At 42.5% G+C, this 27,506-nt stretch overlaps 2 protein-coding genes across 5 annotated transcripts in view; both read right to left on the minus strand.

Moving 5' to 3' along the window:
* The window catches only part of ALDH2 (aldehyde dehydrogenase 2 family (mitochondrial)), a 30,323-nt gene extending 17,856 nt beyond the window's left edge, over positions 1–12,467 (minus strand). Inside the window, exons 1-3 of one of the 2 annotated variants that reach the window (XM_018558327.1) lie at positions 12,252–12,467; positions 7,306–7,410; positions 1,058–1,198 (exon numbers count right to left, since the gene is read on the minus strand). In XM_018558327.1, the coding sequence (XP_018413829.1) occupies positions 1,058–1,198; positions 7,306–7,410; positions 12,252–12,380 (375 nt within the window). In that variant the 5' untranslated portion in view covers positions 12,381–12,467. The remainder of the gene's footprint in view (positions 1–1,057; positions 1,199–7,305; positions 7,411–12,251) is intronic. The other variant, XM_018558328.1, reaches the window with a different exon arrangement.
* ACAD10 (acyl-CoA dehydrogenase family member 10) overlaps positions 11,759–27,506 on the minus strand; it is a 41,987-nt gene continuing 26,239 nt past the window's right edge. For 2 of the 3 annotated variants that reach the window (XM_018558323.1, XM_018558326.1), the window contains exons 13-20: positions 26,793–26,933; positions 25,917–26,054; positions 25,024–25,114; positions 20,613–20,771; positions 19,370–19,542; positions 18,902–19,045; positions 17,738–17,815; positions 16,872–17,029 (exon numbers count right to left, since the gene is read on the minus strand). In XM_018558323.1, the coding sequence (XP_018413825.1) occupies positions 16,895–17,029; positions 17,738–17,815; positions 18,902–19,045; positions 19,370–19,542; positions 20,613–20,771; positions 25,024–25,114; positions 25,917–26,054; positions 26,793–26,933 (1,059 nt within the window). In that variant the 3' untranslated portion in view covers positions 16,872–16,894. Of the gene's footprint in view, positions 11,769–16,871; positions 17,030–17,737; positions 17,816–18,901; positions 19,046–19,369; positions 19,543–20,612; positions 20,772–25,023; positions 25,115–25,916; positions 26,055–26,792; positions 26,934–27,506 lie in introns of those variants that run through there. The other variant, XM_018558324.1, reaches the window with a different exon arrangement.

Consider the following 27,506-nt stretch of genomic DNA (forward strand, 5'->3'; position numbering starts at 1 on the left):
TGTGCCGCCCCAATGGGGCATAGAATATGTTGTAGAAGTTAGTATAGATAGAAGTTTTACATAGTGTGATTTGCCTAACTATTTTCTCATAGCTAAATCCATGTGTTATCCTATGCTGCCATCTAGTGGCCTTTTGTTGTAACAAACATGCTTTCTGTAATTATTCCTCATGTGACAACGTATTTTCCCCTAGTGTACGCCCCTTCCTTCTTCCTGTGTGCAGTACTTCCTGTGTCATGGCCACAGTTAGAAGCCACATGTAACAAGGACACACATGTAATCTGCACAGTACGTAGGAAAGGCATCATTTTCTGACCGCACAATACTATAACCATTCAACTGCTGTTCCTATCATCTGCTGTAACCTGATGTTAAAGAATAAACACCTCTTTTGAATGAATCGGTATTGACGAGTTCAGCTATCTGACGAGGATTGTCCGCAGTGAGTATATCTGCTTATACAGGCCAGGCATAGAGGTCTCAGCAAGGGATATATTTCGCTATCACAACGATCGGAGTCAGAATAGAACATGACAAGCAGACTTACAGCTCCGGAAAGAATATGCAGCACAGACATTTCTCAGTGTTAAGCATGTCTAGTTTTTGTCTCCTATTGGGTCATGATGAAAATACATTGGCAGGGATTTATAAAACTGGAGCAGACAAAATCTGGAGCAGTTGCCCATAAAAGTGCAGAAAAAGCTAGGTTATACACAGGAGACATTATTATTATTACTATTACAGAAGGGTTGTAACTGCAATACATCCTATTACACCAATTACTGACAGGCTGAGAAGACTCTTGTGCCAGAGTTCGTTTATATGGCAAATATTTCCGGAAGTTTTTTGTTTTTTCTTCCTTTCAACTGATCATTTATAACTTCACTGTCAATTTGTAAAATACATTTCACAGTATTTAATATACCTTGCACCAGTTTAGTGAAATGGCCTCAATAGCAAACATTTCTGCTTTACACACCATAAAGCAATAAAAGATTATTTTTTTCCCCCACCAAAACAAAAAAAAATGGTTACGGTTGTTACACCATCTACTTACAGCCAGAATAGCCCTGTCCCGCTCAATAAGATCAGCAAGTCTGTTTAGCAAAACTCCCCTTTGAGAGGCATCCATTCTTCTCCATGGTGATCCCAACGTGAACGCATTCCGGGCTGCTTTTACGGCCTTGTCAACATCTGCCTATAAAAATACCAGTTAAAGGTTAACTTTACAACAATACTGAAAAGAGAAGAAGCGCTATGTAAATAAAAATGTTGGGCATTTGCTCAGAAATCTGAATAGTACGGTATTATTGTTCATTATGTAAAATGCCTTATCATATTTGCTTTTTTTGTGTAAACACCTTTTGTAGACACTATTCATGAAGGGAGCGGTACCAAGCATGCTCAGGAAGGGCCTGGTTAATAACGGCGTATTAATTTGGCTATTTGTGACAAAATGTCTTTTGTTGGCATAAAAGACACTATTCAAAACATGCAATAAGCATATGGCAACTACTACTTGCCATATGATCTCTAACAAACCAAGAAATCAGTATCCATTTTTTTTTACTTCACAATTTGTTTTTTTTTTGTTTTTTTAGAAGGGCACAAATGCAAGCAAACATTTTTTTCAATACAGTGGGGAATAGTTATAACCAAATGTTTTGTGTGTGTTGTAAAGTAGCCACCGCTCCAAGCTCGCTCCTGTGAAGGACTACAAATCGCAGGTTTAGTTTACTAATTCGTATTAAAATTATAGTCTTAGTAAACTAAACATGAGATTGTAGTCCATCACACGAGCTTGGAGCGGTGGCTACTTTACAACATACACAGGGACCATGGGGAACACAAGTAGTCACCCTCCAGAAGGAAGGACAGTGTCAGCACCAATTCAGAGATGATTTGAGGCTCTACGGCTGAGTGATACACAAATAAGCTAAATTTTTTGTTAATAGTTAAGGTAAAGAGACCATTCTCCCGAATCCAGACATTGTCAACCGAGGCAGTCATTCTGTCAATTTTCCATGTAGCCACAAGGTTGAGTTACAAAACGTCCGGAGTGAGATTGAATGTAAGCCATCACTATGTGAAGAGGGAGGTGCACAGGACAGGTAAGTGGTTGATTTGACCAGCAATGCAGGGGTTTAGTGTGTGTGTGTGTGTGTGTGTGTGTGTGTGTGTGTGTGTGTGTGTGTGTGTGTGTGTGTATAGGAGGGAAGGAAATGGTGTAATCGGTGCTCGATGTGTCGTGAAATGGCAGTTCTCACTTTTTTGCAATTTGAATGCGATTTCCAGGCAACAAGCAAGGAAAATCAGTGACCTGCAAATACCATAAAAAAATGTTTTACAGCCGCTATAAAGATGTATGTAATCAAATGCAGTCAGATTCCACAAGCTCTCACGTGTGCTTTAGGGTGTAATTGCAGTCCCTGGTCAGGAGTTCACCAATAAACACTCATTAAAAAGATAGAACATTTTCAGTCTCATCTTACCGAAGCATCATTCTGATGCAAATATGGACAATAGTCATTACTTTCTACCTACGGTATATTAAATCTAAAGGTTCCTAGAATAGTATGCTTGAAGTTAATCCAAGCTTAGCAGTGCTTTAAATAAGTGATGGAAAACAAAAGCAGCAGAAAAGATGCTTTTGTGATCTCTTCACCTACACCATATGGACTGTCAGAAAGCAGATTACAATTAATCAGACACATCTGCGGGTACATTGATAAAATCCCAGGTAATAGCATTAGTGAAGGTTAACATGTTAATACAGCCACTTACACTAACCCATGCTTTAGCGGGAGACAGGCAACCAAACTAGAGATACAGATACCAAGGCATAGCATGTTTGAAAAGTTTATTATGCCTAATTTAGCAGGTAAAACACCTTATGCGATACCAGTGTGCATTTTTTTTTTACTAGGTTAGTTCAATAGTGTAGTGCAAAGTTCAATAACTATTTAGCAGAGTGCAGGAATAGATAGCAGCTAGACTTCTGGTTACAGGTTCAGGGGATAAAAGAGGTAGTAGAAATAGATATAGGTCTTTAAAAAAGGAGAACTATGGGGCAACCTTTTTTGCCCATAGATCTCCTCAGGGTCATGGGAGGACATGTACGGTTTCCTCAAATGACTTAGCATATAGCAGCATATTGCCAGCTACATGTTGAGAGCACTGCAGCCAGGAGGGATCCCAACAATACCGTTGAGATCCACCCTGCTGGCTGATTGACAGCTGGATCTGCCCCTCGAGACAGACAGCTGTGCCTGCCCTCTCCCCCATCCGTTCCTCCAGTCAGCGCTGGAGGATCGGAGAGGGGAATCCCTGCAGGGAGCAATGGCTGACTGTCACCGCTCTACAGGGAGAGGATTGGGAGGTCAGCGACGGCAGTGTTTTCCCTGACTTCCCAATCAATAGAGCTGACCTGTGACCGCTTTTGGTCACAGGTCGGCCTGAATTATGGGGGATGAGCGTTTTTCACTTGCCCCATAATTTTCCTTTAACAAACAGTGTTGGGGCAGAACTTGCACAGCAATTTTGCTGGGGCTCGAGCAAGCAAAAATGGGACAGCAGTTGATTGCATGCAGGGCAAGTATGTGTTCTTTACCCACCCTGTTCTACACTGAACATCCCATTTTGTTTGAATGGGAAAGCTAGAGGTAAAAAGGCATTTCAACATAGGAAACCAGAACAATTTGTGAATTCGGTCCCTTACGCATGCTATTGAACCACTAGGCTTCAGGGTTCTGGAATCCAGCCAGAATATGCAACTCGTTTGTCCGGAGTACATTTGTCATGAAAAGGCAGAGTCAGCAGGAGGAGTATGAATACACCCAGAAATAAACTTATAGTTTTATCTAGAAGAGAAAGAGCTTTGTAGCCGAGGGGAAAAAACAGTTTTGTCCAGTTCAATACCACATGAAAGCAGAACGTTTCAAAGACTAATGTCTGTGGGGGCCAGAAACTGCACAGTGTTCAGTTCCTGCATTGTGTACTGCACGGTCTTTATTTTGCTGTTGCAATAAAGGCTACAACACACCCTGAAATAGAAAACACATGCTGGCTTAACAACGTATACTATTTTGTGCAAGTTAAATTGCTTTTAAACTGTAAACAACATTACAAGAACAAACTAAATGGCTTTTTGTATTTTCCAAAACCGCTGCATATGCAGAGAGCCGTGACTGTCACTCACGGCTCCCTGCAGGGATTCCCCCCTCCACTGTCCGATCCTCCAGGGCTGACTGGCGGAGCGGATGGGGTAGGGGGGGCAGGCACTGCTGACTCTCCCTCTGGATAGGCAGAGCCAGCTGTCAATCCTGCAGCTGGATGGATCGACAGCAATGTCGGGATCCGTTCCGGCTGCGGTGTCTCAGTATACTGAGGCTTGGGTAACAGGAGAATGCTGGTTTGTGTTCTCCCGTGACCCTTAGGAGAAAAGCGCTGACCCCATAGCTCTCCTTCAATATTAACCAAAGTGAAGAACTTGCATAGTGACCGGTCAAGTCTCCTTTTGTTCTCTAGCAAAAAAATCTGATTGGTCTCTGTGGACGAGTTTACCACTTCAGTAGAGCTTTTGTTTCTAGGTTTTTATAAAATTGGTTCAGTACCCTTACCTGTAACTGGAGCAGATTATACATCTTTATACAAAATAAGTGCTCGCCTTATACCTCATCTGAACCATGTTAATCATTTTATACAATACAAGTAGATACAAGTATTTTACCACTGGCAAGCAACCCGATTTATTTACTCATCCTATGTAATCATACAGAATAGGGAGAAATCAAAGCCATCTGGCAATGGCGCTTGCAAGCTTGGCAGACAAGATAAGGGATGGACAGAATCCATGTGCAATACATGATTCTATCACCTTTTTTCCCCCTCTCTGTATTTCTTACTAGGATGTATACCATGTTCACAAATATTAGATAATATTGAAAACTTGAAAGACCTTGTATAGAATTACAGAATACAAAAATGTCCTTGGAGAGATATCAGCCTCAAATGGCCTTGTACATGGCAGCAGAATGTTGCACCACAAGTTTAACAAGATTGCACAATATTTTAGAATGGTCTGAATTGCTGCACCAGGCTAGATGGCAAAACAGTTGAGTGCAGGTCTGGTAGTGCAATGAGCAGGAATGCACCTGGTTGTTTTATAATCCCCAAAAAAAAAAATAAATTATATATATTATGTTGTGTTGATGACTTATCTCAGCATGAAAAGATCCCAGCAGGGCTTCACAGTAGGGTAGGCTTTGAGTAAAGTAGCATCTGCTCTCTGTAAATGCATGGTGTCTCCAATGTTATTTAAACCGAAGTGGCAGGTGATGTCTGTTTTTTGTACATAAAGCCCAACTCCGGGGAAAAGTCCTTTACACACCGTACTGGGTGAGTATGTCATCACTAAAATGCTGTAGGTTATGTTTGGAGGTCTGCTTCAAAGTAATTTTACTAGGGATGCACCGATATAGCGGCCGAAAATGGCACTTTGGCATAATGCTGAAAGTGCCATTTTCTGGCCGACACAACGGTGCATCCATCCTATTCTCTCCTCCCCGCTGGGCGCTGCTCTGTTTCCCAGAGGTGAGGAGAGAGACTGTGACTGGTGGCCAAGTGCTGCGAGAGGAGAGCGCTGTGAGCAGCCAGCGTCTCTCCTCCCACAACGCTCAGCCTCCTGTCACAGATCAGTGTGTGTGGGCAGAGACAGCCCATGCTGTCACAGCAGGCTGAGCTCCGCTCGCTCAGCCTGCTGTGGCAGTGAGTCAGGAAGGAGAGCGGTACAAACAGTGTGGTCACTGAGTGTTTGTACATAAATTGGAGGACAGAGTATGTTAACTATATTCTCAATTATGAATGAATGGGAAGTGAACCTACATCACCAACTATTCATGATTGTGGTTATAGTAAAACACACAATGTTCTCATGTTATGAATGAACAGGAACACTCAGTATAGAGGATTCCTGTTCGTTCATAAACAGGGGCTGCAGAAAAAGAGATTGGAGGACGCCGTGTCCTCAATCACTTTTTCTATTTTAAAAAGGGAAATATCAGGGGTCTTTTTAGACCCCCAATATTTCCACAAAGCTCGTAAAAATAAAAATATTTCATTAAGGCCCCATTCACACTGAGCGATTTATCGCGCGGAAATCCGCACGATATAGTGGGTATTTATAGCGCGATATTGCTCTCCAATGCATGGCAATGGAGCTCTGTCCGTCGCTGTCGCGGGTCGTGCGTCACTACAGCAGGACCCTTTTTGGAGCGGATTTTGCCGCAATTCTAGTTTGCTCAATGAGATATCGCGCAAAATGCAAATCGCACGATTTGCGAATCGCTCAGTGTGAATGGGGCCTAAAACATTTTTTTTTAAATATTGAAAAAAAGTTAAAATAAAAATGTTGTTTTCAGCCTGACGTTTTCTTCATTTCGGTGCACCTCTAATTTTTACCTTGCAGCACACCAGCTCCTTGGCTTCCAGGTGCTACAGGGAATGAGGGATGCAACTGGAGCAATATAGAGCTCCAGTCGCAATACCCGCCCCTCCTTGCCCATTCACAAAATGTCCTACATTTTTCATCAAAGAATTCTGTGCTTGAAGGAGGAGAGGGCAGGGATGTGACATCTCTCCTCCTTCCTCCTAAAGAGAAAGGACACACACTTGGGAACTGATTAGCACAAAAGCAAAACGATATTTGGCATTTTTTTTTTGATCGCGTAAGAAAGGATTAGGCCCAGTCAAGTATAAAATGAAAGGAACCCTTTTACTTCTGACATGCACCACCTGGACTCGAATGTTTAGGACCACATTATAAAACTGCTATTGGGCTTGATTTTGAAATTTGGTTCAGTTTTATCATACAGCAAACTCTATTGCCAAAAGGAAACTAGCAGGGGCAACCACCACCCCTTCCTTTTCATTTTAGCAATAAGACCATTGTTTGACTCATTTGAAACAATTGAGAAAATACCAGCCTCAAGGTTTCCTCATAAAGTCTTGTTGCCAATATAATTTTACTCCTCTAAAATCCAGAAACTTCAGTTCCTAATTTGGAGTTTAGTACTAGATACAACTGCTACACCGGTAGGTCTTTATGTTATTGTAAATCAAAAGTCCTTTATAGAACTCTTCTCTAGTCTGAAATCTCTTCTAGAAAAGGAACCTTTAAGTTTAAATTAGGAGTCTTCCACACCTTGGCTTTTACCTGACCAGCATTAACAGATGGTTTTACACAGACCAGAATAAAATTCAATGACAAAATGATCCAAAATTCAGCAATGCACATGTTCTACTTACTTTATCGCCCTCTGCAAGATGGCAGATGACCTCTCCGGTGGATGGGTTGATGGTGGGGAAGGTCTTCTTGCTGGCTGCATCATGCCATTCATTGTTTATGAAAAGCTGAAAACACAGTTGGATATAAAGTTTCACTGGTTTGTAAGTGCAACAGTAGTTATAGCAGTCAATGCATTTACTTTATGTGAAATAACCAATTTCATCCCGTGTGGTTTTTGTTTTTTAAATGTAGAATATCTTAGTATTCTTCTGCTTAATGGGACACCAGGGAGGAGACTCCCTAGTCCCTTATCTGGTACAGACATCCAGGGCTTTTCTGTGAGCTAAACTTACTGCTTCCACTTTGTTTTTCATTTGTGTATTTCCACTTACGCAGCCAAATTGTCATGACGCCTATTTTATATTTGTGACATGTTCCCATTCACATAGCACAAGCTAAAATTATTTTGAAAATGTCTTTTGCAGTTTAAATAGCTTTTACTTGGGTTAGGGTTTCTTGGCTTCTTAAGGGTTAATTCCCATTTTGTAATGTTAGGAGGGGTTGTAAGGGGTGTGGGGTTTAAAGGAGAACTATGGGGTCAGGGCTTTTCCCCATAGTTCTCATTACAACCCCGGCTTCTCCATTGTATGTTAATTAAATTAATGAGAGAAACACAAGCCTCAAATGTAAATCCCATAAAACCTGGAATCAGCCATGCTGCCTGCTTCAACATGTTTCTGTTGGTGAGGGTGCTCTCCGCACAACTTACAGCAGTCCCGGCCAGTAAAAAACAGTGGTGCTTGTAGTAACTGCCACGGATGGTGCCGTGCAAAATACAAAGTAGAAAGACAGGTCACCAGCACTCAAGATAATTTAAATAGATAAGTCCTTTTTATTGGACGATTGTGTCACAATAATCAACAGAGCCGATGTTTCGGGGACATGGGGACAGGTCACCAGCACTCAAGATAGGTCACATCCTTTCGCCTTGAAGAAGGGACCCTGCGTGGCCCTTCTTCAAGGAGAAAGGATGTGACCTATCTTGAGTGCTGGTGACCTGTCTTCCTGCCTGCTTCAACAAAACATCTAAAAAAAAAAAATGAAATATTAAAACATATTTTTGTTATCTGTGTGAACAGGAACACATAACACAGAGGGGGTTTCTTACATTTGACTGCAAAAGGTGGAAATACACTTTAAAGTTATTTACAGACATTAGGTGTTGGCCCGACATGCAGGTACAATCCGACTGCCAAGTGATCTTGCGCACAAAAGACCTTTCAAGATTTAATCAGCTTAACATTCAAACCAGCCACTCCTCAGTGCTGGTGGTGCCCGCATCCAAGGATCTGCCCAGTATCCTGAGCGCTAGCCTCAGCATGCAGTGAGGTCTGGGGTGCAGGGCGAGTATTTCTGGTAAATGCAGAGTGGATGCAGCTTCTCATGAAGTGCACCCAGTGCTCATATTTAGTGGGCTCTTCTTGGTCAGCACTCTGCAGACTGGGCAGGAAGAAAAGATTCTAAAGAGAATGAATAGTGACTGATGAAATTCCAGCACCAAGCACTTGTGACATCAGGGCAGGTGGGGGGCAAGTTGTAGGCTACAGAGGGGGAGAAAGCCCCCTACACTCCCGCAAGTGTCGGAGGTGGTTCAAAACCTCAAAAGTGACAGGCAAAGAATGGATCAGTATGAAAGAGCAGATTGTAAAAAAAACACAGGGAGCTTTAGTAAGTGCTCAGCAGTTACACGTAGTGTGATAGGGTCATGTTTAGGGCTTGAAAACTTTTAGGGTGTCTCACCAGTCAGTCAATTTTTGGGGACAGATAAGAGTTTTCTTTTGGAGGTATATTATCACCACTGGGGTTTTTTTTTTTACTATATAAAATGAAAGAAAAAAAACAAAAACAAAAAAACCCACCACAGACGTAGGCGCACCCGAGCGCGTGTGTGTGGGAAGGGGACTTTTTAAAAAAGTGTTTTTTTGACTACATTTTTTTTTCTTTGGTAACTAATTTGTTTTTAAATGTTTTTTTTCACTAAAATTTTTTATGCTATCACTTAGGGGGCTAAGAAGCACCCTATGTGATAGCGAATTTACACAGACAGGTACCCTCTATGGACCCCTGTCACCTAGGGTCCCCCAAAGAAGCAAAGATCTGGGGGAGGGGGCACGCCCGCACGCATTATACAGTGTATAATGCGTGGATTATACACGTATCCTTGGCAGTGCCTGTCTGGTTCTATATCTCCTCCTTCCCGGCGCAGGCACAGCCATGGACAGCCCCGCACCACACGTACAGCCCAGCATCACATGGAGTCGTAGATATACACGGGATGGTGTTTTGGGAATTAGAAAAACATACACACAAATGCAGTGATGGAACTTAAGCTGGCCATACACCTATAGATTATCTGCAGATTTTTTTTAATGGAAAAAGTGCAACAGATTCCTCCATCTATGCTAACTGTGTGCATGGAGAAATCTCCCACTGGGCCAAGCTTCAGTATCTTGCTAGTCGGCCCTGCTGGCTATCAAAATACCTGAACAATGCCTGCATCCAATCACATTGTTCAGGTATCTTGACAGCCAGCCAGCATTATTTCCATCTGACATTAGAAAATCTGCACATAATCTATAGGTGGATGGCCAGCTTCAGAGCAAGGGAACAGCTGCTAGATCCATATTGGGAACACCCAAACCCTGTAGGAGTTCAGGAAGATGCAAGGGGAAATGTACACAGGGAAAGATGAAAATCTTCCAGCCTTCATCCCCCAAGAAGTCACATAGGAGACATATTCAGGAGAGGGGGTGAACTCCAGCCAGTAGAACCAGGCGATTCTGAACATTTCAGCTGTATTTTTAAAAGGGAGCTAGTTAGATCCTCCACGAGTTTAAATATCTTGAATTCGTTCAAACCAGTGCTGTACCATGGGGGGGTGGGGGGGGGGATTGGGCTGGAGCCCTTCCACAAGGCCGGTATACACGCACGGGCCGCTTTGACCAAGTGTATATGGACCGAACGTCTTGAAAAGGAATAGAGTTATGATGCACGAGGAAAAAAGCCGGGTCCTTGAGGACAGGGAAGTCAGTGAGTATCTGGGTGATCAAGTGGATCTGATCCCAAAAAGACTGGGGCAGGACCAGAAGACATGAAGCATGTGACTGCTTCATGTGTGCAAAGTAGCAGGAGTCCTATACCATCTAGTAACAATTTTATAACCGGATTCCTGATACTTGTTACTAATAGATTTGAATGAAAGGAAGCCAAGCTTAGTACTGGCAGCAGGTGAGAAGAGAACATTCAAATCCTGTTGCCATTTTGTCAGGTAAGGAGGGGAGCCATCATCCATATAAAAAAGAAATTTGTAACAAAAAGAACAAAGAATGCCACAATTGTCCTTGGTTCTGACATTCCCATGTGAATACAGTGAGCTGTCTAGCAAAATTGGATGCAGGAGGAAGAGAATGCCAACTGCATCAGCTGCCATGGAGTCAAGACATGAAAAGCTGGGTCAGAAGTGCCGAAGAAGAGGGCCAATGAGAGTCCCGGAGGAATTGGAAGGCCCTGAATTTACCGGATTGAAGACGGCGGGATAACCCAGGATCCCAAAGACTTGGAAGGAAAGATGGATGACCTACAATCAGGAGTAAGGGAGATGAGAGCGAGGAGACAGAACCAGAGGAAAACACTGTCTGTACTACATTCACAGTGAGATGAGCACCATCGGAGCCCGGAGAGTGGGGCTGCAGAAAATGACTGTTCCATGGGAGGTGAGATCTGTATTCAGCCCTGGCGAGAAACGTTCCGGGAATTGGAACATTACCAATATTGGTATCAGTGCATCCCTAATGTTCACCATATCTAATAAACACGGTTAAAGTAACCACACATGACAGGTTGTAAATCGGCCAACCTTTCATTTCAATAACCTAGGTACTCGGACGCATGCTCTTGAAAGCCAACAGCAGCTGCTTGAACTGTCAGATAATACACGGTGGACATTGTATCAGATAATGAGTTACATCATTACAGCCATTAGTATGATATTGCACTTCAACTTAACAGCAATATTATGCATGCTGCAATGGAGCCTGTTCATGTCCTTGTACAGTGCTGTGGAACATGTTGGCACTTTTATCTACATATAAACATAATGTAATTGATGTCTTGATCCAAATAAACATGTGACCTTCAGGAAATTCCTTTACAACATGGGCTGGATTTATACATGTAGAAAACACGAATCAGGAAGTTGTGTGGGGGGAAAAAAAAAAAAGGGACTACTTCTACTGTACTGTGGGGGGTTGTGCTAATCGTTCCGTTTACATCATTCTTCCGACTTTGGATCCATTTTAGGAATTCAGCTGCCAATGTTTTACAGCTCACAGCTCTTGTGCAATAGTTTGCTGACTTGTGAATTAAAAAGAAACGACAACCCCTGAAGTACTCTGCTCTCTGCGCTGGTCTTCACCCAGATGCCCTGGCCCAAATGCTAGATTATTGCTAGATGCGCCCACCACCAGACTGTCTTGCTGCTGCTACCACCAGACTGCCTTGCTGCTGCCGCTACAGGGCGCCCACCACCAGACTGCCTTGCTGCTGCCGCTACAGGGCGCCCACCACCAGACTGCCTTGCTGCTGCCGCTACAGGGCGCCCACCACCAGACTGCCTTTGCTGCCGCTGGGAGGCACCCACCACCAGACTGCCTTGCTGCTGCCGCTGGGAGGCACCCACCACCAGACTGCCTTGCTGCTGCCGCTAGAGGCACCCACCACCAGACTGCCTTGCTGCTGCCGCTAGAGGCACCCACCACCAGACTGTCCTGCTGCTAGATACAGTACACCCTGCTATCTATGAGATTACCCTTGTGTCACTACCAGTATCCTTTTCATGTGCATTGTCCACCAGGCCGTTCAGATGCAGAACAAACATTACAGTAGGGGAAACAGGGAGTGTCATTACCTGGTTAAAGTGCACGTCTGGTTTAGGATTGGGTGCAGGAATGGCAGCAGCAGAGAACCGGCTGATCTGTCCCACCAGAGGAACAGAGGAGACCCTGGAGCAGAGGTTTCCTATGGCAGCCCGGAGCATGGTGACAACGCAAAGTCCTGATCAGCCCGAGAGCAGATCCAACACCCACCGAACAACTTCCAAACACGGGGCGGAAACTTCTTCGCTCCGCACACTGGTTTTCTACGGCCGAAACCCCACCCACCTGTCAGTTTGCTGAGTACGTACAACGTGCTGACCAATCAAACTGAAGACAAGCACGTCTGATCCACCAATGGGATAAGTAGGATTAGGGCTGCCTCTCCCTCCATGATAGCGGAGAGAGTGCTGATCTCAGGGTTCTCAGCCCCCGGTAACCTCTGAGCTTATAACAGGCTTGGCGGAAATCTTGTTCAACGTTCTTCTAATAAAGATACATTAGTGTGCGAGTCTCTGATCCGCCATCACTGTCCGCTATAGTCATTATGACGGAGGAGCAGCCGATGCTCAGTGCCAGCTGTCACCTATTCTACTCTGGGCACTCTTTTAGAACCTGTATACTGGACCAGGATTTCCAGATCTAATACCATCAACAAGAAAAACACGTCCTGTCTGCATGCTCAGATCTGATCACATTCACATTATTGTTGTTCTCCAAACTTACTTATTAAAGATGCCCATAGGATGAACTTCCTTAGTGCACTGGCAGATTTTACTCAGCTCACAGAGCCTGCCTTCTGAACTACACCTCAATGTCTGAACAATGTAACATTATCATTACTTGCTGGAAGCAAAGCATGATGAGATATGTAGTCTTGAGAAATGGAGATTGTATCACATCATGCAGCAGGGAAAGAGATGCAAAGCACACTGGGAATCAGGAAGTTGATGAAAGTGATGGGCAGACAGAAGGCAGCACTCACTACATAAAAGGGATTTTTTTAGGTAAGCTTTGATTGCATTATGAAAAACAACTCCAGTATGCATTCCTTTTACAGTGCTGATGTTATAACAGGAAAGTATACACTGGGACTTTAAAGATTGCTGTGAGGAGAAGTAGTGCAGCACAAACGTTTTCAAAGCAGCACAACCTTCATTACTGCAGGTAAGTAAAACCTTTGAGCAGGGGCGTATCTGCTGCGAGGCAAACAAGGCGCTTGCCTCGGGCGGCATATTCCGGCAGGGCGGCAAATGTACCGGCCCGCGAGCCAGTACTTTGTGGCCGGCAGCCAGCTCACAAGTCAGGTACGCGGTCAAGGACCGCGTACCTGACTTGCAGGAGCAGCTACAATATATATATATATATAATTACAACCCCAGTCCATGTGTGTGTGTGTGTCAGGGGGATGAATCTCAACAGTATTGTCGGGATCTGTCCCGGCTGCAGCACTCGCTATACACTGAGTTTTGGGTACGGGAGGAGGTTAGTATATGCCCTCCTGTGACCCTAAAGAGAACTATGGGGGGAAAAAAAGGTTACCCCATAGTTCTCTTTTAACTATTAACAAAAATATATCTTATTTGTGTATCACTCAGCTGTATATCCTCAAATCATCTCTGAATTGGTGCTGACACTGTCCTTCCATCTGGAGGGTGGCTCTTATTATGGACTACAATCTCAATACAAATTAATAAACTAAACACGAGCTTGTAGTCCATCACAGAAGTAGGCTTGGAGTGGTGGGACACACACAGGGACCAGACCATGGGGAACAAAAGTAGCCTCCCTCCAGAAGGAGCGTGAGTATCAGATCACACTGTTTTACCATACCTGAACAAATGGAACCAGTTGATCTCCATAGCTATATAGTGTAGATGTGGGCGGGGTTGACAAGTTGGGTACAGGCACAGTGCTTAGAACAGGGGGGAAATACAGACAAGGTGGTAAAAGTGAAAAAGGGGAACGTGCAGGTTCAGTATTGGGTAAAGGATGGGGGTCAGTTGTTCTGAGGTGGGCCTGCAGAAATGGTGGCAGTACAAGTGTGATGGTGAGGGCACAGGGAAAGTGGGCAGGTACAATGGTGGAAGTGGAGGGAGGGAGGGATGGGGAAAATGCAGGAGTAGGCACAGATGATGTGGTGGGTGATGATGGAATGTGGGTGCAGGTTATGTGGGCGGTGAAAAAATTAGGCGGGGAGGCGTGGTGGGGTGCAGATGTGGTGGATGGTGAGAAAAGAGGGGAACGGAGAAGACGAAATGGTCTGCAGAAGTGGAGGGGAGACAGGGCCACAGAAACAGGGTCACAGAATGAGGGTCTAGAGTGACAGGATTTAAGGCAGGGTAAGAGGAGGGTACTGATGGAAGAGGGGGATAGAGGTAAATAAAGAGATGAGGACATTGTGGGGGGCAGGTGGTGATGTTCAGCTCGTAGATTTAACAAGAGTCCTCCATCCATGTTAAACCCACATAGATTAAGGAAATCTGCACTGCTGGCTATGTATATAAACAGCCAGCACCCATGGCTACCTGAATATGCAAAGAGTGACTGCATCTGGTTGGATACGCCCACTGTTCGACTGCACTTCAGTACTGTTGTTATCTTAGAAGTGTTTTAGGCCAACACAAAGGAGAACTATGGGGTTAAGGGTTTTTCCCATAGTTCTCCTTAGGGTAACGGGAGGACACAAACTAGCGTCCTCCCGTCACCCTAGGCTCAGTAAGGCGCGGTATACTGAGACGCCGCAGTATACCGCAAGCTACTGCTCGCGGTATATTGAGACGCCGCAGCTGAAGCGGATCCCGACAACTATGTCTGGATCCGCCCAGCTGCTTGACTGACAGCTGGCTCTGCCTATCTAGAAGCAGAGCCAGCTGTACCCGCCCCCTCCCCCGTCCGTTCCGCCAGTCAGCGCTGGAGGATCGGAGGGGGGAATCCAGCCCCTCCCCTGTAACGGCAGAGAGCCGTGACAGGATCGAGAAGTGAGCGAGCGCCAGTATGTGTTCGCTCACTTCCCGATCTACTGAGCCGACCTGTGACAGTCTCATTGTCACAGGTCGGCTAGAACTATGAGGTGAGTGAAAAGCACTCGCCTCATAGTTCTCCTTTAATGCTTCTTGTCAGTTACACCTTCAATCCAGTTGGAAAACTTCAGAATAAGCAGCCAGTAAAATCAGGCAATAATGTGTATGGATGTGTTCTCTATGTTTACTTTATCATGCTTTCATTCAAGAAGACTTCTCATTTACATTTGCTTGATTTTAATTATCAAATGATATAAAATATAAACAGAACCCAAGCTCACATCAGAGGTAAAAATATCTCAGATTAAAAATGTGCATACAAAAGTATATAATTTCACTCTTCATTACATAGTAACTAGCTAATACAATCAAATAAACCTAACCCTTGATTTCCATTCAAGTCATCAGAAGTACAAGGTCCAATTCTCCTCTGAAAATAGGGCCAGAGAGGAAGAACTGAAATGTACACAGAGGCCTCAAAGGTTCAAACTTATTTTGTGCAATATTTATTTCACCATTACAATGATTGCTTAGATAGTCATTTGATGCCAGTGCTTATTACTATTATTCCATAATGTAAGTAAATAGGGCCTCTTTGGCACACACACACACACTTTTTTTGACAACAGTTAAAGGACCAGTCTTCTAAAAATATTCTATTCTAATTACCGTATGTGGTCAGTAATTATAATGATCTTTGGCATATGATTTATAAAGTCTCACATGCCTGTATTTATATATTTATCCACATTTACTTCCAGAACAAGCTGTCCAGCAGAAGTAACAGTGACAGAGGTCTGGACAAACTAACACTGCCAGGGGTGCTCACGACGATTACCTTTTATTGACATGTTTTATAGAACAATTCAATTCAGTAATGAATAATGAATACTATCCAGTAAACATGACAATGTCAGTCATAACTTCCACTCAGTTTTTTATATTGTGAGTTCTGTTTAGTTTCCTGCAGAATGAACAGACACAAGTCTATACAGGATTAATAGGAGAGCAGGTTGGGTATATTTGCTGCAGCATGCTATTTGTAACAGCCTCACTTTTTGCTTCCTTTATTGCCAATCATGTTTATGTTTCCAGAGTAGGTCTGAATGTGGTTGGTGGCTGTGTTTAAGCATTTTTATATCATGTTTTCTGTGTGTTAGAGACAGCAATTGGGGTTCCAGCATCACCAGCAGGTGTGTTTCAGGATCACCAGCTTACAGACAAAAGGGAATAGGGTGGAATGGTGCCGTACAGAAATGCATGTAAAGCTGGAATACAAATATAAATAAGCATGTGAAATAACATAAAAGAATATGCTGAATACTATCACTGCATACTATAATAAAAATACAATATTTTTTCGCCACTGTGGTTCAGTAGGTTCAGTTTGAGATTAGTTAGTGCTTTGTTTTACTTCCTCCGTACAAGTCAACGTTCATACATAGCAAATGCTTTTAAATGTTTGGTAGTCTTGTTGCAATTGCTTTTTTAAAACACATCTCAAGCATTCATGTACAATAACCCTTTGTTTGAATGTAGGATTTTTTTTTTCTCATGTAGTCTATGGATGTTCAGATCTTTTTGATAATTTGACTAATCGCAGACTGGAGTAAACCCAAATGTACTGATCTTCATGACATTGAAAAACTTAAATTTCAATGCTTCATTTCTATTTTAGCTACTGTCAATCGGTGAACTTCATCGGGTCCATCTGCCAGCCGTAATGCTCTTGCCCAAGCATGGAACTGAGCAAGAGGGAAGTCACTGCTGAGGCCTGCAGCACCAAAAGCCTATGGAATAAAAGAAGAAGTGTAAAAAAGATAGTTCATCAAACCAATAATCAATAATGCTTATAGTATTTCTAAGCTGCTCATGACTTACAGAACAAAATCATTATGGTATTAGTCATTGTATTATCTTTTATTTAGGCTATCACAACTGCCAGCAAAGGCTGAACTTCTGCCCTCTCTGCTGCTGCCATGCACTAAGAATAACTGATGTTTGCTACCGAGGGCAATAATGCACTGCTGCACTGCCATTTATAAAATGATTTGGTGCAGAGCCAGCTTTAATCAAGGCAGAATAGCAATCCTTACATTTTAAGCTATTCACAACATTTGAGTATCGAAAAGTGGCTATACAGTACGTATTGATATTTGCAAGTGAGGTGACAGATATCACAGCAATCAGCTTGTGTGAAATCCTTTATCTCACACAAACATTTTCAAGGTACAGGAAAATGTCTGTGTTCATTCAGAGATCATTTTTATTTCTCTACAGAAATGAAAGCCTTTGATGTGTATATGCCACAACAGAAATGTCTGGAAGGTTGTGGATAAAAGTCAGGGCTGGTCCCTATGATACAGCAGAGCAAACAACCATAATCGGATCTGTCATGCCCATTGCCCTAAGATCTGCCCATGTACAACTGGCAGAACTATTCATCCTGGCTGGAAATAGATACGTCTACTGCATAAAGAAGGATGGATACATTTTACCTGAATTGCTCGATCTACTACATTTTGTGCCATAGATGGTGCAATCATTTTAATCAAGGCAATTTCCAAAGCTGCTTCCTAGACAAAAAGTACAAAAGGAAATTAAAACAGCAAAAAACAACAACATAGAAACAATAGAGTGAGGTGTCCCATGTGGCTACACATTATGTCAGGGGTGGCAAACTCAAATTCATCGGGGGCCGCATCAGCAGTATGGTTACCCTCAAAGGGCCCGTTGTATTGTATTTGAATCTGCTCAGCCTGGCCGCGCCGCTCACTTGCTGAAATCCCAACCTGGCAAAATGAGGTGGCTGCTGTGCGGGCCACATTACAAGGTCCGGCGGGCCGGATTCGGCCCGCGGGCCTTGTGTTTGCCACCCCTGCATTATATGATACTTTGCAGTGAAACAGAAAGGTGGTTAGAGACAGAGGAATTATGGTATTAAGATCCTTTTGTTGGAGTATCCAAGACTAATTAGAAGCCAGCAGCTGACTTGGACCACCCGGCTCTACTGACAACATCAATTTTTGATGGCCTGACCATTTATTATGCCAATATTGATTTAAACTGTATATTTAAAACACAAATATTTACTCCTATAGCCCATGGAATCCAAAAGTAAAGAAAAGCTTGGACCCCATAGTTCTCCTTTTAATGCATTCTCTGTACAAACACCCAGTACCTTTTTGTGTCCCCCTGTCACCCCCCAGACTTTCCTGTGAAGACTTTTCACCATTGCTGGTCCCTGAAGCTATCCTTCATTCCCCAAACTTCCTGGTTGTGGGGGAGGATACTGAGGGCAGATGAGCCTGAGGCTCCTTCTACCGTCAGCCAATCTGTTGGGAGGAGAGGAGGGGCATGGCCTGCAGCACACTGTGTGTGTCTATGGATGCAAATAGCTACTTGCGAGCAGGGCCAGAAACGAACACGCAGGGGTGCCTCCTCAGCAGCTGGCTAGGGTAGGAGGCAGAGGGTAGGAGGCAGAAAGATACGGGGGACAACTAGAGAACAAGGAATTGAACAATTTTAAATAAAAAGAACGGATGATTTAGACAAGTGTGGGCCTCCCATTCATGAAACATAAAAAAACTGAAGGTTTAATATCACTTTAAAACACTAAAAAGAAAAATAACCGTCTAGTAAAAGCAGTAGAGACATGTTACCTTATTGCCCACAGTGTCCATAAGATATGCAGCTTTTAGCACCAGCAGTCTCGCCTGCTCAATTTCTGCTCTGGAGTTTGCAATGTCTGCAAGAATTGTTCCCTGTTCAGCTAAAGGTTTGCCAAAAGCAACTCTTGATTTTACCTAAGAAACACAATATTCACAATCTGAAAGTGGAAACAGTAGTTGTTCTCTCTGTTCAAATATCATTTTGCCAAGTGTCCCAAGACAATCATAGAACAAAATACAGCTGGAAACACTTCTTAAATATCCTTTGCCCCAATTGTTGTACTCACCCTCTATTCCATGTAAGTGAAGAAAGCATTTCATTTAAAAATAATTATCTCACAAACATGGACAATTTGAACTACCGTATTTTGCGGTCCATAAGACGCACCGGACCATAGGACGCAGGGAGGTCCGGCGCGCCTTATGGAGCGCCGAACTTTCAGAGTCAAAGAAACTCACCCTCTGTTTCATGAGAGTCAGACACCTCTCTGCATTTCCAATAAGCCTCATGCAGTGATGAATTCTCCCTGGACCCAGCCTGCCCTGTGCAATCTCAAATCCTCTGCCTCTACCGAGGAGTATGTTTTCCTTGGGCACACGTACATTGTCAAATCTCAACTCTCCATGTCCAGCTGTGAGATAGAAACAACCAGTAAACAAGTCAGTATAGCAGGGTGTAACATTAAATCAGTTATTTAACAGTGAAATATTATGGTCAGGACTAAAAAAAAATGTTTTACTAAATACTTGTTAGCCGGGTAAACATGAAAAAAAAACCGTGGATGTTTTCATTCTATTTTCTACCAACAGGATTTACACACACAACTGAATGGATTATATGGATCCCCCCACCCCACAGTCTGCATCTTATGACTTCTGCTGTGTCTCTCTATAGAAATGTACCCTGTGTTTATTTGTAAAACAAACTTGTTTTGGAGTCCAGCAACTTAATTTAAAATTTGAATTCTATGCTAATTTCTATCACTTTTCTACCCTTACAAGACTTGGAAGATCTGGCACAGAAAATGTTAAATTGCATGCATAGTACTAACCATAAAAGCAGGAGCATCATGGAAGCTTTGCAAAAAAAAGGGCAAATGACTAGTCACCAATATTGCTTGTAGGCTCCCTGCAGCTGATTTTGTCCCCATTATGGACTTACAAGGCCCCGTTCTAAACTTTATCTATTTGTGGAGGTGGCCATCTTGGTAGAGGCAAGCATTAGCTTCAAGTCAGAGCTGCCTCCCCCCCCAGTGATCTGATGACTGGTGGGGGGATATTCAAGAAGCACTAGGAGAAGTGTAGAAAGCACAGATCCACAGAATGAATAAGGCAGAAGCTGAGAGATCCTTGCACTGTAGGTCCTCAGGTACAGATTCCACTCCAGCAAGGAGAACAGTGAGCAGCAAAGTAGTGACATTACTTAATCTTATTGGATTAGCAGTCAAATGCAGCAGCATCTCTTACAATGAATAAATACTGCTATGAGGTAAGGACAGAAGGGCCAAGCCCAGGAAGTGCACTGCTAATTTGGAGGAATATAGGACAAATGATAAATCTTTCCGGGTAATGCTAAGGCTGAATAAACATATTTAAATGTTCCCTACAGAATAGTAAATCTTTACTTTCTGAGTTCAAGTCCGAATCCACAATAATCTATATACTGTGTGTGTTCAGAGTCAGGCTTTTTGTGGTGTTTTACCTGGGGCATCATCTAATCCATAGACAGTAAGGGGTCTCAGAATGGTGACTCCAGGAGTGTCCATGGGGACCAGGATCATTGACTGCTGCTTATGACGAGGGGCACCTGGATCTGTCTTCCCCATAAAAATACAGATCTTACAGCGTGGATCCAATGCTCCTTTAAAAGAAATATCAGTATCAGCAACTTTTACATTATAATACTTGGCTGAGCCAGAATTTCACCCAGAACTATTTAACAGCCTGTTCATAGTTTATGACCATTAGTTTTTAGGTTTTACATGATTACAAATGTATACACCTTGTGTACCGCTTCTACCACTTCTTAAAGGAAATATGTTCTGACAGTAAGATGTCACTGCTGACCTCATTCTGAAAATGCTAGTTGCCTGGATGTGCCTGGCTTTACTATTTCTGAGTACAAGCATGTACAAGCATAATTAGAGTGAGGTAAAAAATCATTGTAAGCATAGTTGGTCTGAGTTACTAAGAAAGCATTAACACTAAACTCTAGGACATCAGTTAAAAATACACATTTATGAACAGTATTATATGCCAATGGATTTGTGATTCTGTCCAGCCACTTTTGTAATCCATAGATAATAAATTATATTATTATGTAGCAAGCAGAGTGATACAATATCACTTTGCTCTTTCCTCCTATTAGCATGTTCCATGTCTGCACATGTACATACAGTAGAGCCCAATTGGCTCCTAATGGCACAAAGACACCGATGTCAAGAAATAGATGCTGCTCATACTAGTTCTATATAAAAATGAATGGAATTATTTTTAAAGGAATACACAACTGAATAAAACTGTGTCTTATATATCTGTGTGTAGATTACCTTCAAAGGCACTGGACAGGTATGATATGTGGGCAACTAACATTTTCATACAGAGGTCAGCCTGCATACTTTTTTTCGGCAGAAGTTTCATTTACATTTACTTTTATAGTGATTACTATTGCTCAGCAGGACATCTTCATGAATTACTATTTGCAGCGTAGCTTAATTTTATTTTCAATATGTGCAAATCAAATTATATTATTATTTATATATATATATATATATACTGTATGTATATCTATCGATATATATCTATATATATAGATAGATAGATAGATAGATGTGTGTGTTTGTAAATGTTATATTACATTTATTTATTTAGCATTTTAAGGTTTGATACAAATATAATTTTTACTTGAATTTATTTGCACTTTAATTCCTCTGGTACATCATTTTTACCAACATAATGGTCGTAATCTGATACATTATTGGCACCACTGTTCTATTTTCCCGTGCAAATCTTCAAAATAGTGAAGCAGTACAGTCTATTTATATAGATATTCACTTTTGTACTCTCCTAGCCCTGATGAAAAGGATAATTGTATGTCTTGTATTGTTGGCTATTTCTATATTCTTCCTTCATTCCTACATTAAATAAAAAGGTATCTGGACTATTTAACTGAGTGTGGTGCTTCAATTCACAATCCTGCAATGTGCACATTTCCTTGGCATGGTTCCTTTTTTTTTGTTGTAAATTCTTTATTTATTCAGGACAAAAACATACAATCACAATAACAGGTTAAGCCAGTTAGCAGTAGGACACAAATAGTAACAGGCAATATAAGACATACCAAGAAACATCTCGATTGTGAAAGCCTATATTATATCCACGTAGAGCATGAGATGAGAAGAGAGACTGGCAGTTAGCATGCAAGCAACAAAGACGCGAATGTCGACATCCAGTTTTTAAATTGGTATAATATAGTTCAAAGTAGAAAAGAAAGGGGAAAGAAGAGCACAGAAAGCAATGAGGAGAAATAGTCAAGAAGAAGTATAAAGAGGGATAGGGGAAGTTAGAAAAAAAAAAAAGGGGGAGGGGGTGAAAGGAGATGGAAGAATATCTATGGCTTATAGTGTTTAGACCATGAAGGTGGCCATGCACCTTACAACCATCGGACAACTTTCATTGTGCGATGGTTGTAAGGTGATTAAAATTTCGTACGACCTGCCCATCATGGACAGGCAGATCGTACTTGCGATCATTGCAAATCCTCCCTGCTGAGGGCGGGGCTTGCAGATGATTGGTGAGCGGGCAGTGTGTGCTTGCGCACCTTGGGTCGTGCGGCTTTCATCTTGCGATCGCGCTACCAACCCGCCGAAAATTGTACGATTTTTGGCGGGTTTTCTAGCGTGCTCGTTATACGAAAATCGTACGACCGTACAGTAAATGTGGTCGCACGTTGCCCATCAATCTTACGATTATCGTACGATCGCGGGATCACCCGTGAATATCGTACGATAATCGTCAGGTCTATGGGTACCTTTAGACCAAGAGTTTTTTCTGAAGTATCATTAGCAACAGGTATTGTGCAACACAGGTGTTGTGGATAACGCATAATTGTTTCATCACTTTGTGATAATTTCACAATTTATAAAATTTTTCTCACATTTTAGGAAAATTAGTTTGTGAAGCGCAGTGCTATTTTTCTTTCTTCCTAATTTGATCCATGATAGCAAGAGGTCGAGTATCCCAACCGCAGGAGCGAAGGCAAACAGGAATTCGCAGTACTACGGCTTACACCAGAGGAAACGAGACTTCTCCATCAGGTAAGAACTCTGTTGTAATGCAGGAGAATATGCACTCAGTACCCAGGTTGATATAGCCAGGTAAAGAAAAGGGAGTGGAACATGCAACAAGAGGATTAAATCTTACGCCTCTCTGGAGTCAAGTGTGCTGTTTCAGCATACGTCCAAAGGCCTCCTGGAAGCATTCCTACCCTTGCGGCAAGGCAGGGAAGACGCAGAAGAAGGGAGGGTATGAGCAGTCCAATCTGGAATGTGGCAGGGAAACACCCCTAAAAATGTAAAAAGGTCTGGGAGCTGAGACGGGGTATGCAGCACAAATAAAGAGTCTTCGTTACGGATCTGTAAATTGAATGGGAACCCCCTGCGATAAGTAGCACAAGACTGTCTTAGCTTTTCCAGCAGTGGTTTCAGGAGGCGCCACATCTGGAGAGTCTGCTGAGACAGGTCTGGAAGAACATGAGTGGTGGCTCCGTCGAAGTCAAGCGGGCCCTTTGTCCAGGCTGCACACAGGATATCCTCTTTAACCCTGAAAAAGTGTATTCTACACAGGGTATCGCAAAGGGTGGTGGAGTCCAGGCGTTGGTATGCCTGTACTCTAAGGACCCTGTCTATTTCAAACTCTGCAGTGGTTGGACAATCAAGCAGGGAGTTAAAGATCACAAGCATAGTGGCTTTCAAGTTTGAGCCATATGTGGCTTCTGGGATACCACGGATCTTAAGATTGTTGTGCCGACTGTGGTTTTCAAGATCATCTTGATGTAATCGTAACCTCTGGGCCAGGTCTGACCTCTCTGTCTCCAATGCAGAAGTTCTGGTTTGGAGTTGAGCAATGGATTCTCTCACCTCACCTAATTCCTATCGCAGAAGGCTAGTAATGTGCTCTGTTTGAGTATCCAAATCAGCCTAGGTGGGCAGGAAGGAGAGCAGATTTCTTAATTCAGGATCCATTTTGGGGGCTGGGGGGTGGGGTTCCCCCTTAAAATTCCTATCAGACTTAAAAGGGCTTAAAGGTTCTGGTATAGATCAGGAGGGGGACCCCACGCCATATTTATTTATTTGTTTACATTTGCGGGGGAGAACAGTCTTCTTCGGCAGACCGTTCTCCCCGCTTTGGCTATGTGTTCAGCTCAGCCGAGACGAAGCATATACGACTGGCTCGGCTGACCTGTTCGGCTGCATTAGGAGCTATTGTGAATAGCCCCTACAGCAGCCCTTCGGTTCACCTGAACCGAAGGGCTCCGGAGGCCGAAGTGAGCTGAAGGATTAGCCAAAGCTATGGCTGTATCCTTTGGCTCAATAGTGAATAAGCCCCTAGTGAATACTGGGTGAACTAGTTATGAAAGTGCAAAATTAAAGGAATAAAAAACATCAAATTCAATAATACTGTGCTGGTTTCCTTTGTACACAAGAATCTACCTTTCTGCACCTCTACATATGAAAACAACAGCTTTTAGGGGAAGGCAATAGTTAGGGTTATGGGAAATGCAGATTTGAAAATGCTTTCAGCAAGACACGATATAAAGTGATGTGATGAGCTGGCTACATTTGTATTTCTCATAGGAAGAGAACGGACATTGCACTCAAAGTCTTCTGGGCAGTGGCGGACCTAAGGAACAGAGGGCCCTGGTGCAGGATTTTTTTTTTGGGCCCCCCCCCCATAAACCCACAAACACAGCGCTCTCCTTTCGCAGCGCTCGGCCGACTTCTGGGTGTTCAGAAAACATAAATAACACCCCTGCAATTATTTCACATGCCCAAACTGCAAAACCGGTACACTACCAACATACATTGGCATTTTTGTTTCCTTATAATACATACCTGATGTCCACCACTTATGGCCATTAACAATGTATGAGCTCCCATCTTCTGTTATTGAAGATTCAATGTTGGTGGCATCAGAAGAGGCAACCTATGGCACAATATATAAAAAGTCCAGTGACACTATTCCTTACACACAACATGAAGTCTTACAGGACAGAGAACAAGCAATATTATACACAACACTAAGGGGTCTATTTATAAACAATTTGCAGATCCATTCGCCCTACGGATTTCTGTGAAGGTTCATTCTGTGCAAACAGAGGCAAAAAGGAACATTCTTAGTATATTTTCTTTTCTGGTTGAATATTATGTAATTCAACATTATGGCCACCAGATGGAGCTGAAGAGCACAGGAAATACTTCTCTTGAATGCTCCTCAGCTACATTTAGTGGCCATACCTATATGTTTACATTAAAAACTGCCTGCTAATTTGGCAATATATCAGACAAGAAGAAACATCTAGCACACCAATTGGCCAAAAAAGGTAGAGGTGTCCTTTAAGTAGAAGGCCCCATGAAATCACTAAATTTAGGGCCTTTTCCTAATATGTACAAAATCAGAAATGACATGCAAAGCATTCTAAAAAATATCAAACAAACGGCTCCATGTGGATCTTAACTCTCACGCCCATCCACTATGGCTGGGTGCAGGTCTAGTTTGTCTTGCCGGCACATATGTACCAAGAACATAAAAGATTCATCAGACAACTGGAGTGTGGAAATTACTTTATTAAACTGGACAGTATACAAGTGCATTTCCAAAGAGTTCTCTCTAAACTATAAAGTCAAAACTTTTCCACAGTCTGGTTTTGTGGTAAATTGTTCACATTCTTGGTACCTGTGAAACGTGTTTTTAGAAGCTAAAATATAAAATGAAAACATTATTTTACCTTCGGTTCGGTCATTGCAAAACAGGACCTGATCTCTCCATCCAATAGTGGCTTCAGCCATCTTTCCTTTTGTTCCTCTGTCCCATAGCGAACCAGCACTTCCATATTTCCCGTGTCTGGGGCTGAACAATTGAAGATCTAAAAAGAGTATAAAACAATCATTAAAAACTATGCACACTTGCCAGTAAAACAGCATATCAATGCTTTAAAATGTTTTTTTAAATACCATTTTTTAAAAAAATGTGTCAAACATATGTGGAAAAAATAATGTATTGCACTTTATGGAAAAAACTGTTTCTTAACTAAAGTATATTTCATGTATTTCCCCAGGTTGTTCTTCAGACATTCTGAAGGCATATTTTTGCTAGTAACTTAGTTTATTAATTACAAATAATAATAATTGTCCAAACACTTTACAGTAGGTATATAATTTTCATTTAGAAACAATGACTCAAGCTGGAATCCTACACAGAATCTCTGTCTCATAATCTGCCTCATGCAATTAGCAGCAACGCTGTCAGGCTGCCATGTGCACTCCTATCAGGTCTGCTTGAGGCAACTGAAGGAGCTTACACGACAGGTTGACCATGCTGCTGCTAATTGCAAGGCAGAGACCTAGGGGCGATTCATATATCTTCTGTCCAGCCATACACTGGGCGAATGTCGCACGTACAGCATTCCCATCGCTAGATCGAGCTGAAGAGCAAATCAAATAAATAATTATTGAGGAAACTGAAAGTAATAAGAAACCAGGGTATATCTGCAACATATGATGCCAAATATAACAACACTGAAACATACTGGCTGTATACAATATTAATACATGTACTTACAAATGAATGTTTTAGTGATAAACTGCTTAACAACACAACATACCTCAGGGGCATACAGAGATGTTCCCATTAATTCACAGAGATGAGCATATTCCATGTTTGTTAACTTTGCACCATATTTTCCCTCTGGGTCACTCTCAAGAGGCAGGAAAAGATTCCACAGTCCCTGTGATTTAGCTTTTTCCTATCACACAAATGTTGAAACCCTTTAAAGTATTAGAAGAAATGCACACAGCTTTGTCCATAAGATTTAGTAAAACATTTAACCATTTTGTTGTTTAGTGTACACCACATTGAGCGAAAAAAGCATAATTTCCTGTATAACACTCCTTTGTCGCATGTGATGCCTCCCAAAATAAAAAACTTCTGAGATATTGCCAATTGTGTTTAACGGAAAACATATAATTCTTGGCCACTTAAAGCGTAAGTCAGGGGTGCCCATTAGGTAGATCGTGATCTACCAGTAGCTCTCAAAGCTGATGCTGGTAGATAACGAAGGGTGTGAATGGTGGCCCCTTTATTCAATTTTGGTATATTTATTTAGCTGTGCACACATGATTACCTATTAGCCTGAGTCTGCTGAGCCAAGCTCCCTGACACCTTTCTGGTGGTTGAAGTGCTATGTATTACATCAAAGAATATTAGTTTACACAGCCTGTTACACTGCAAAATACAGCAAGGTGAGCCAGGAGAGAGAGTGGGGAGAGACAGCCAGGAGTGAGAGGAAAGACAGCCAGGGGAGAGAGAGCGAGTAGAG

The sequence above is a fragment of the Nanorana parkeri genome, unplaced genomic scaffold, assembly GCF_000935625.1.
Source record: "Nanorana parkeri isolate BGI_ZX_2015 unplaced genomic scaffold, ASM93562v1 scaffold331, whole genome shotgun sequence".
NCBI lineage: Eukaryota > Metazoa > Chordata > Amphibia > Anura > Dicroglossidae > Nanorana > Nanorana parkeri.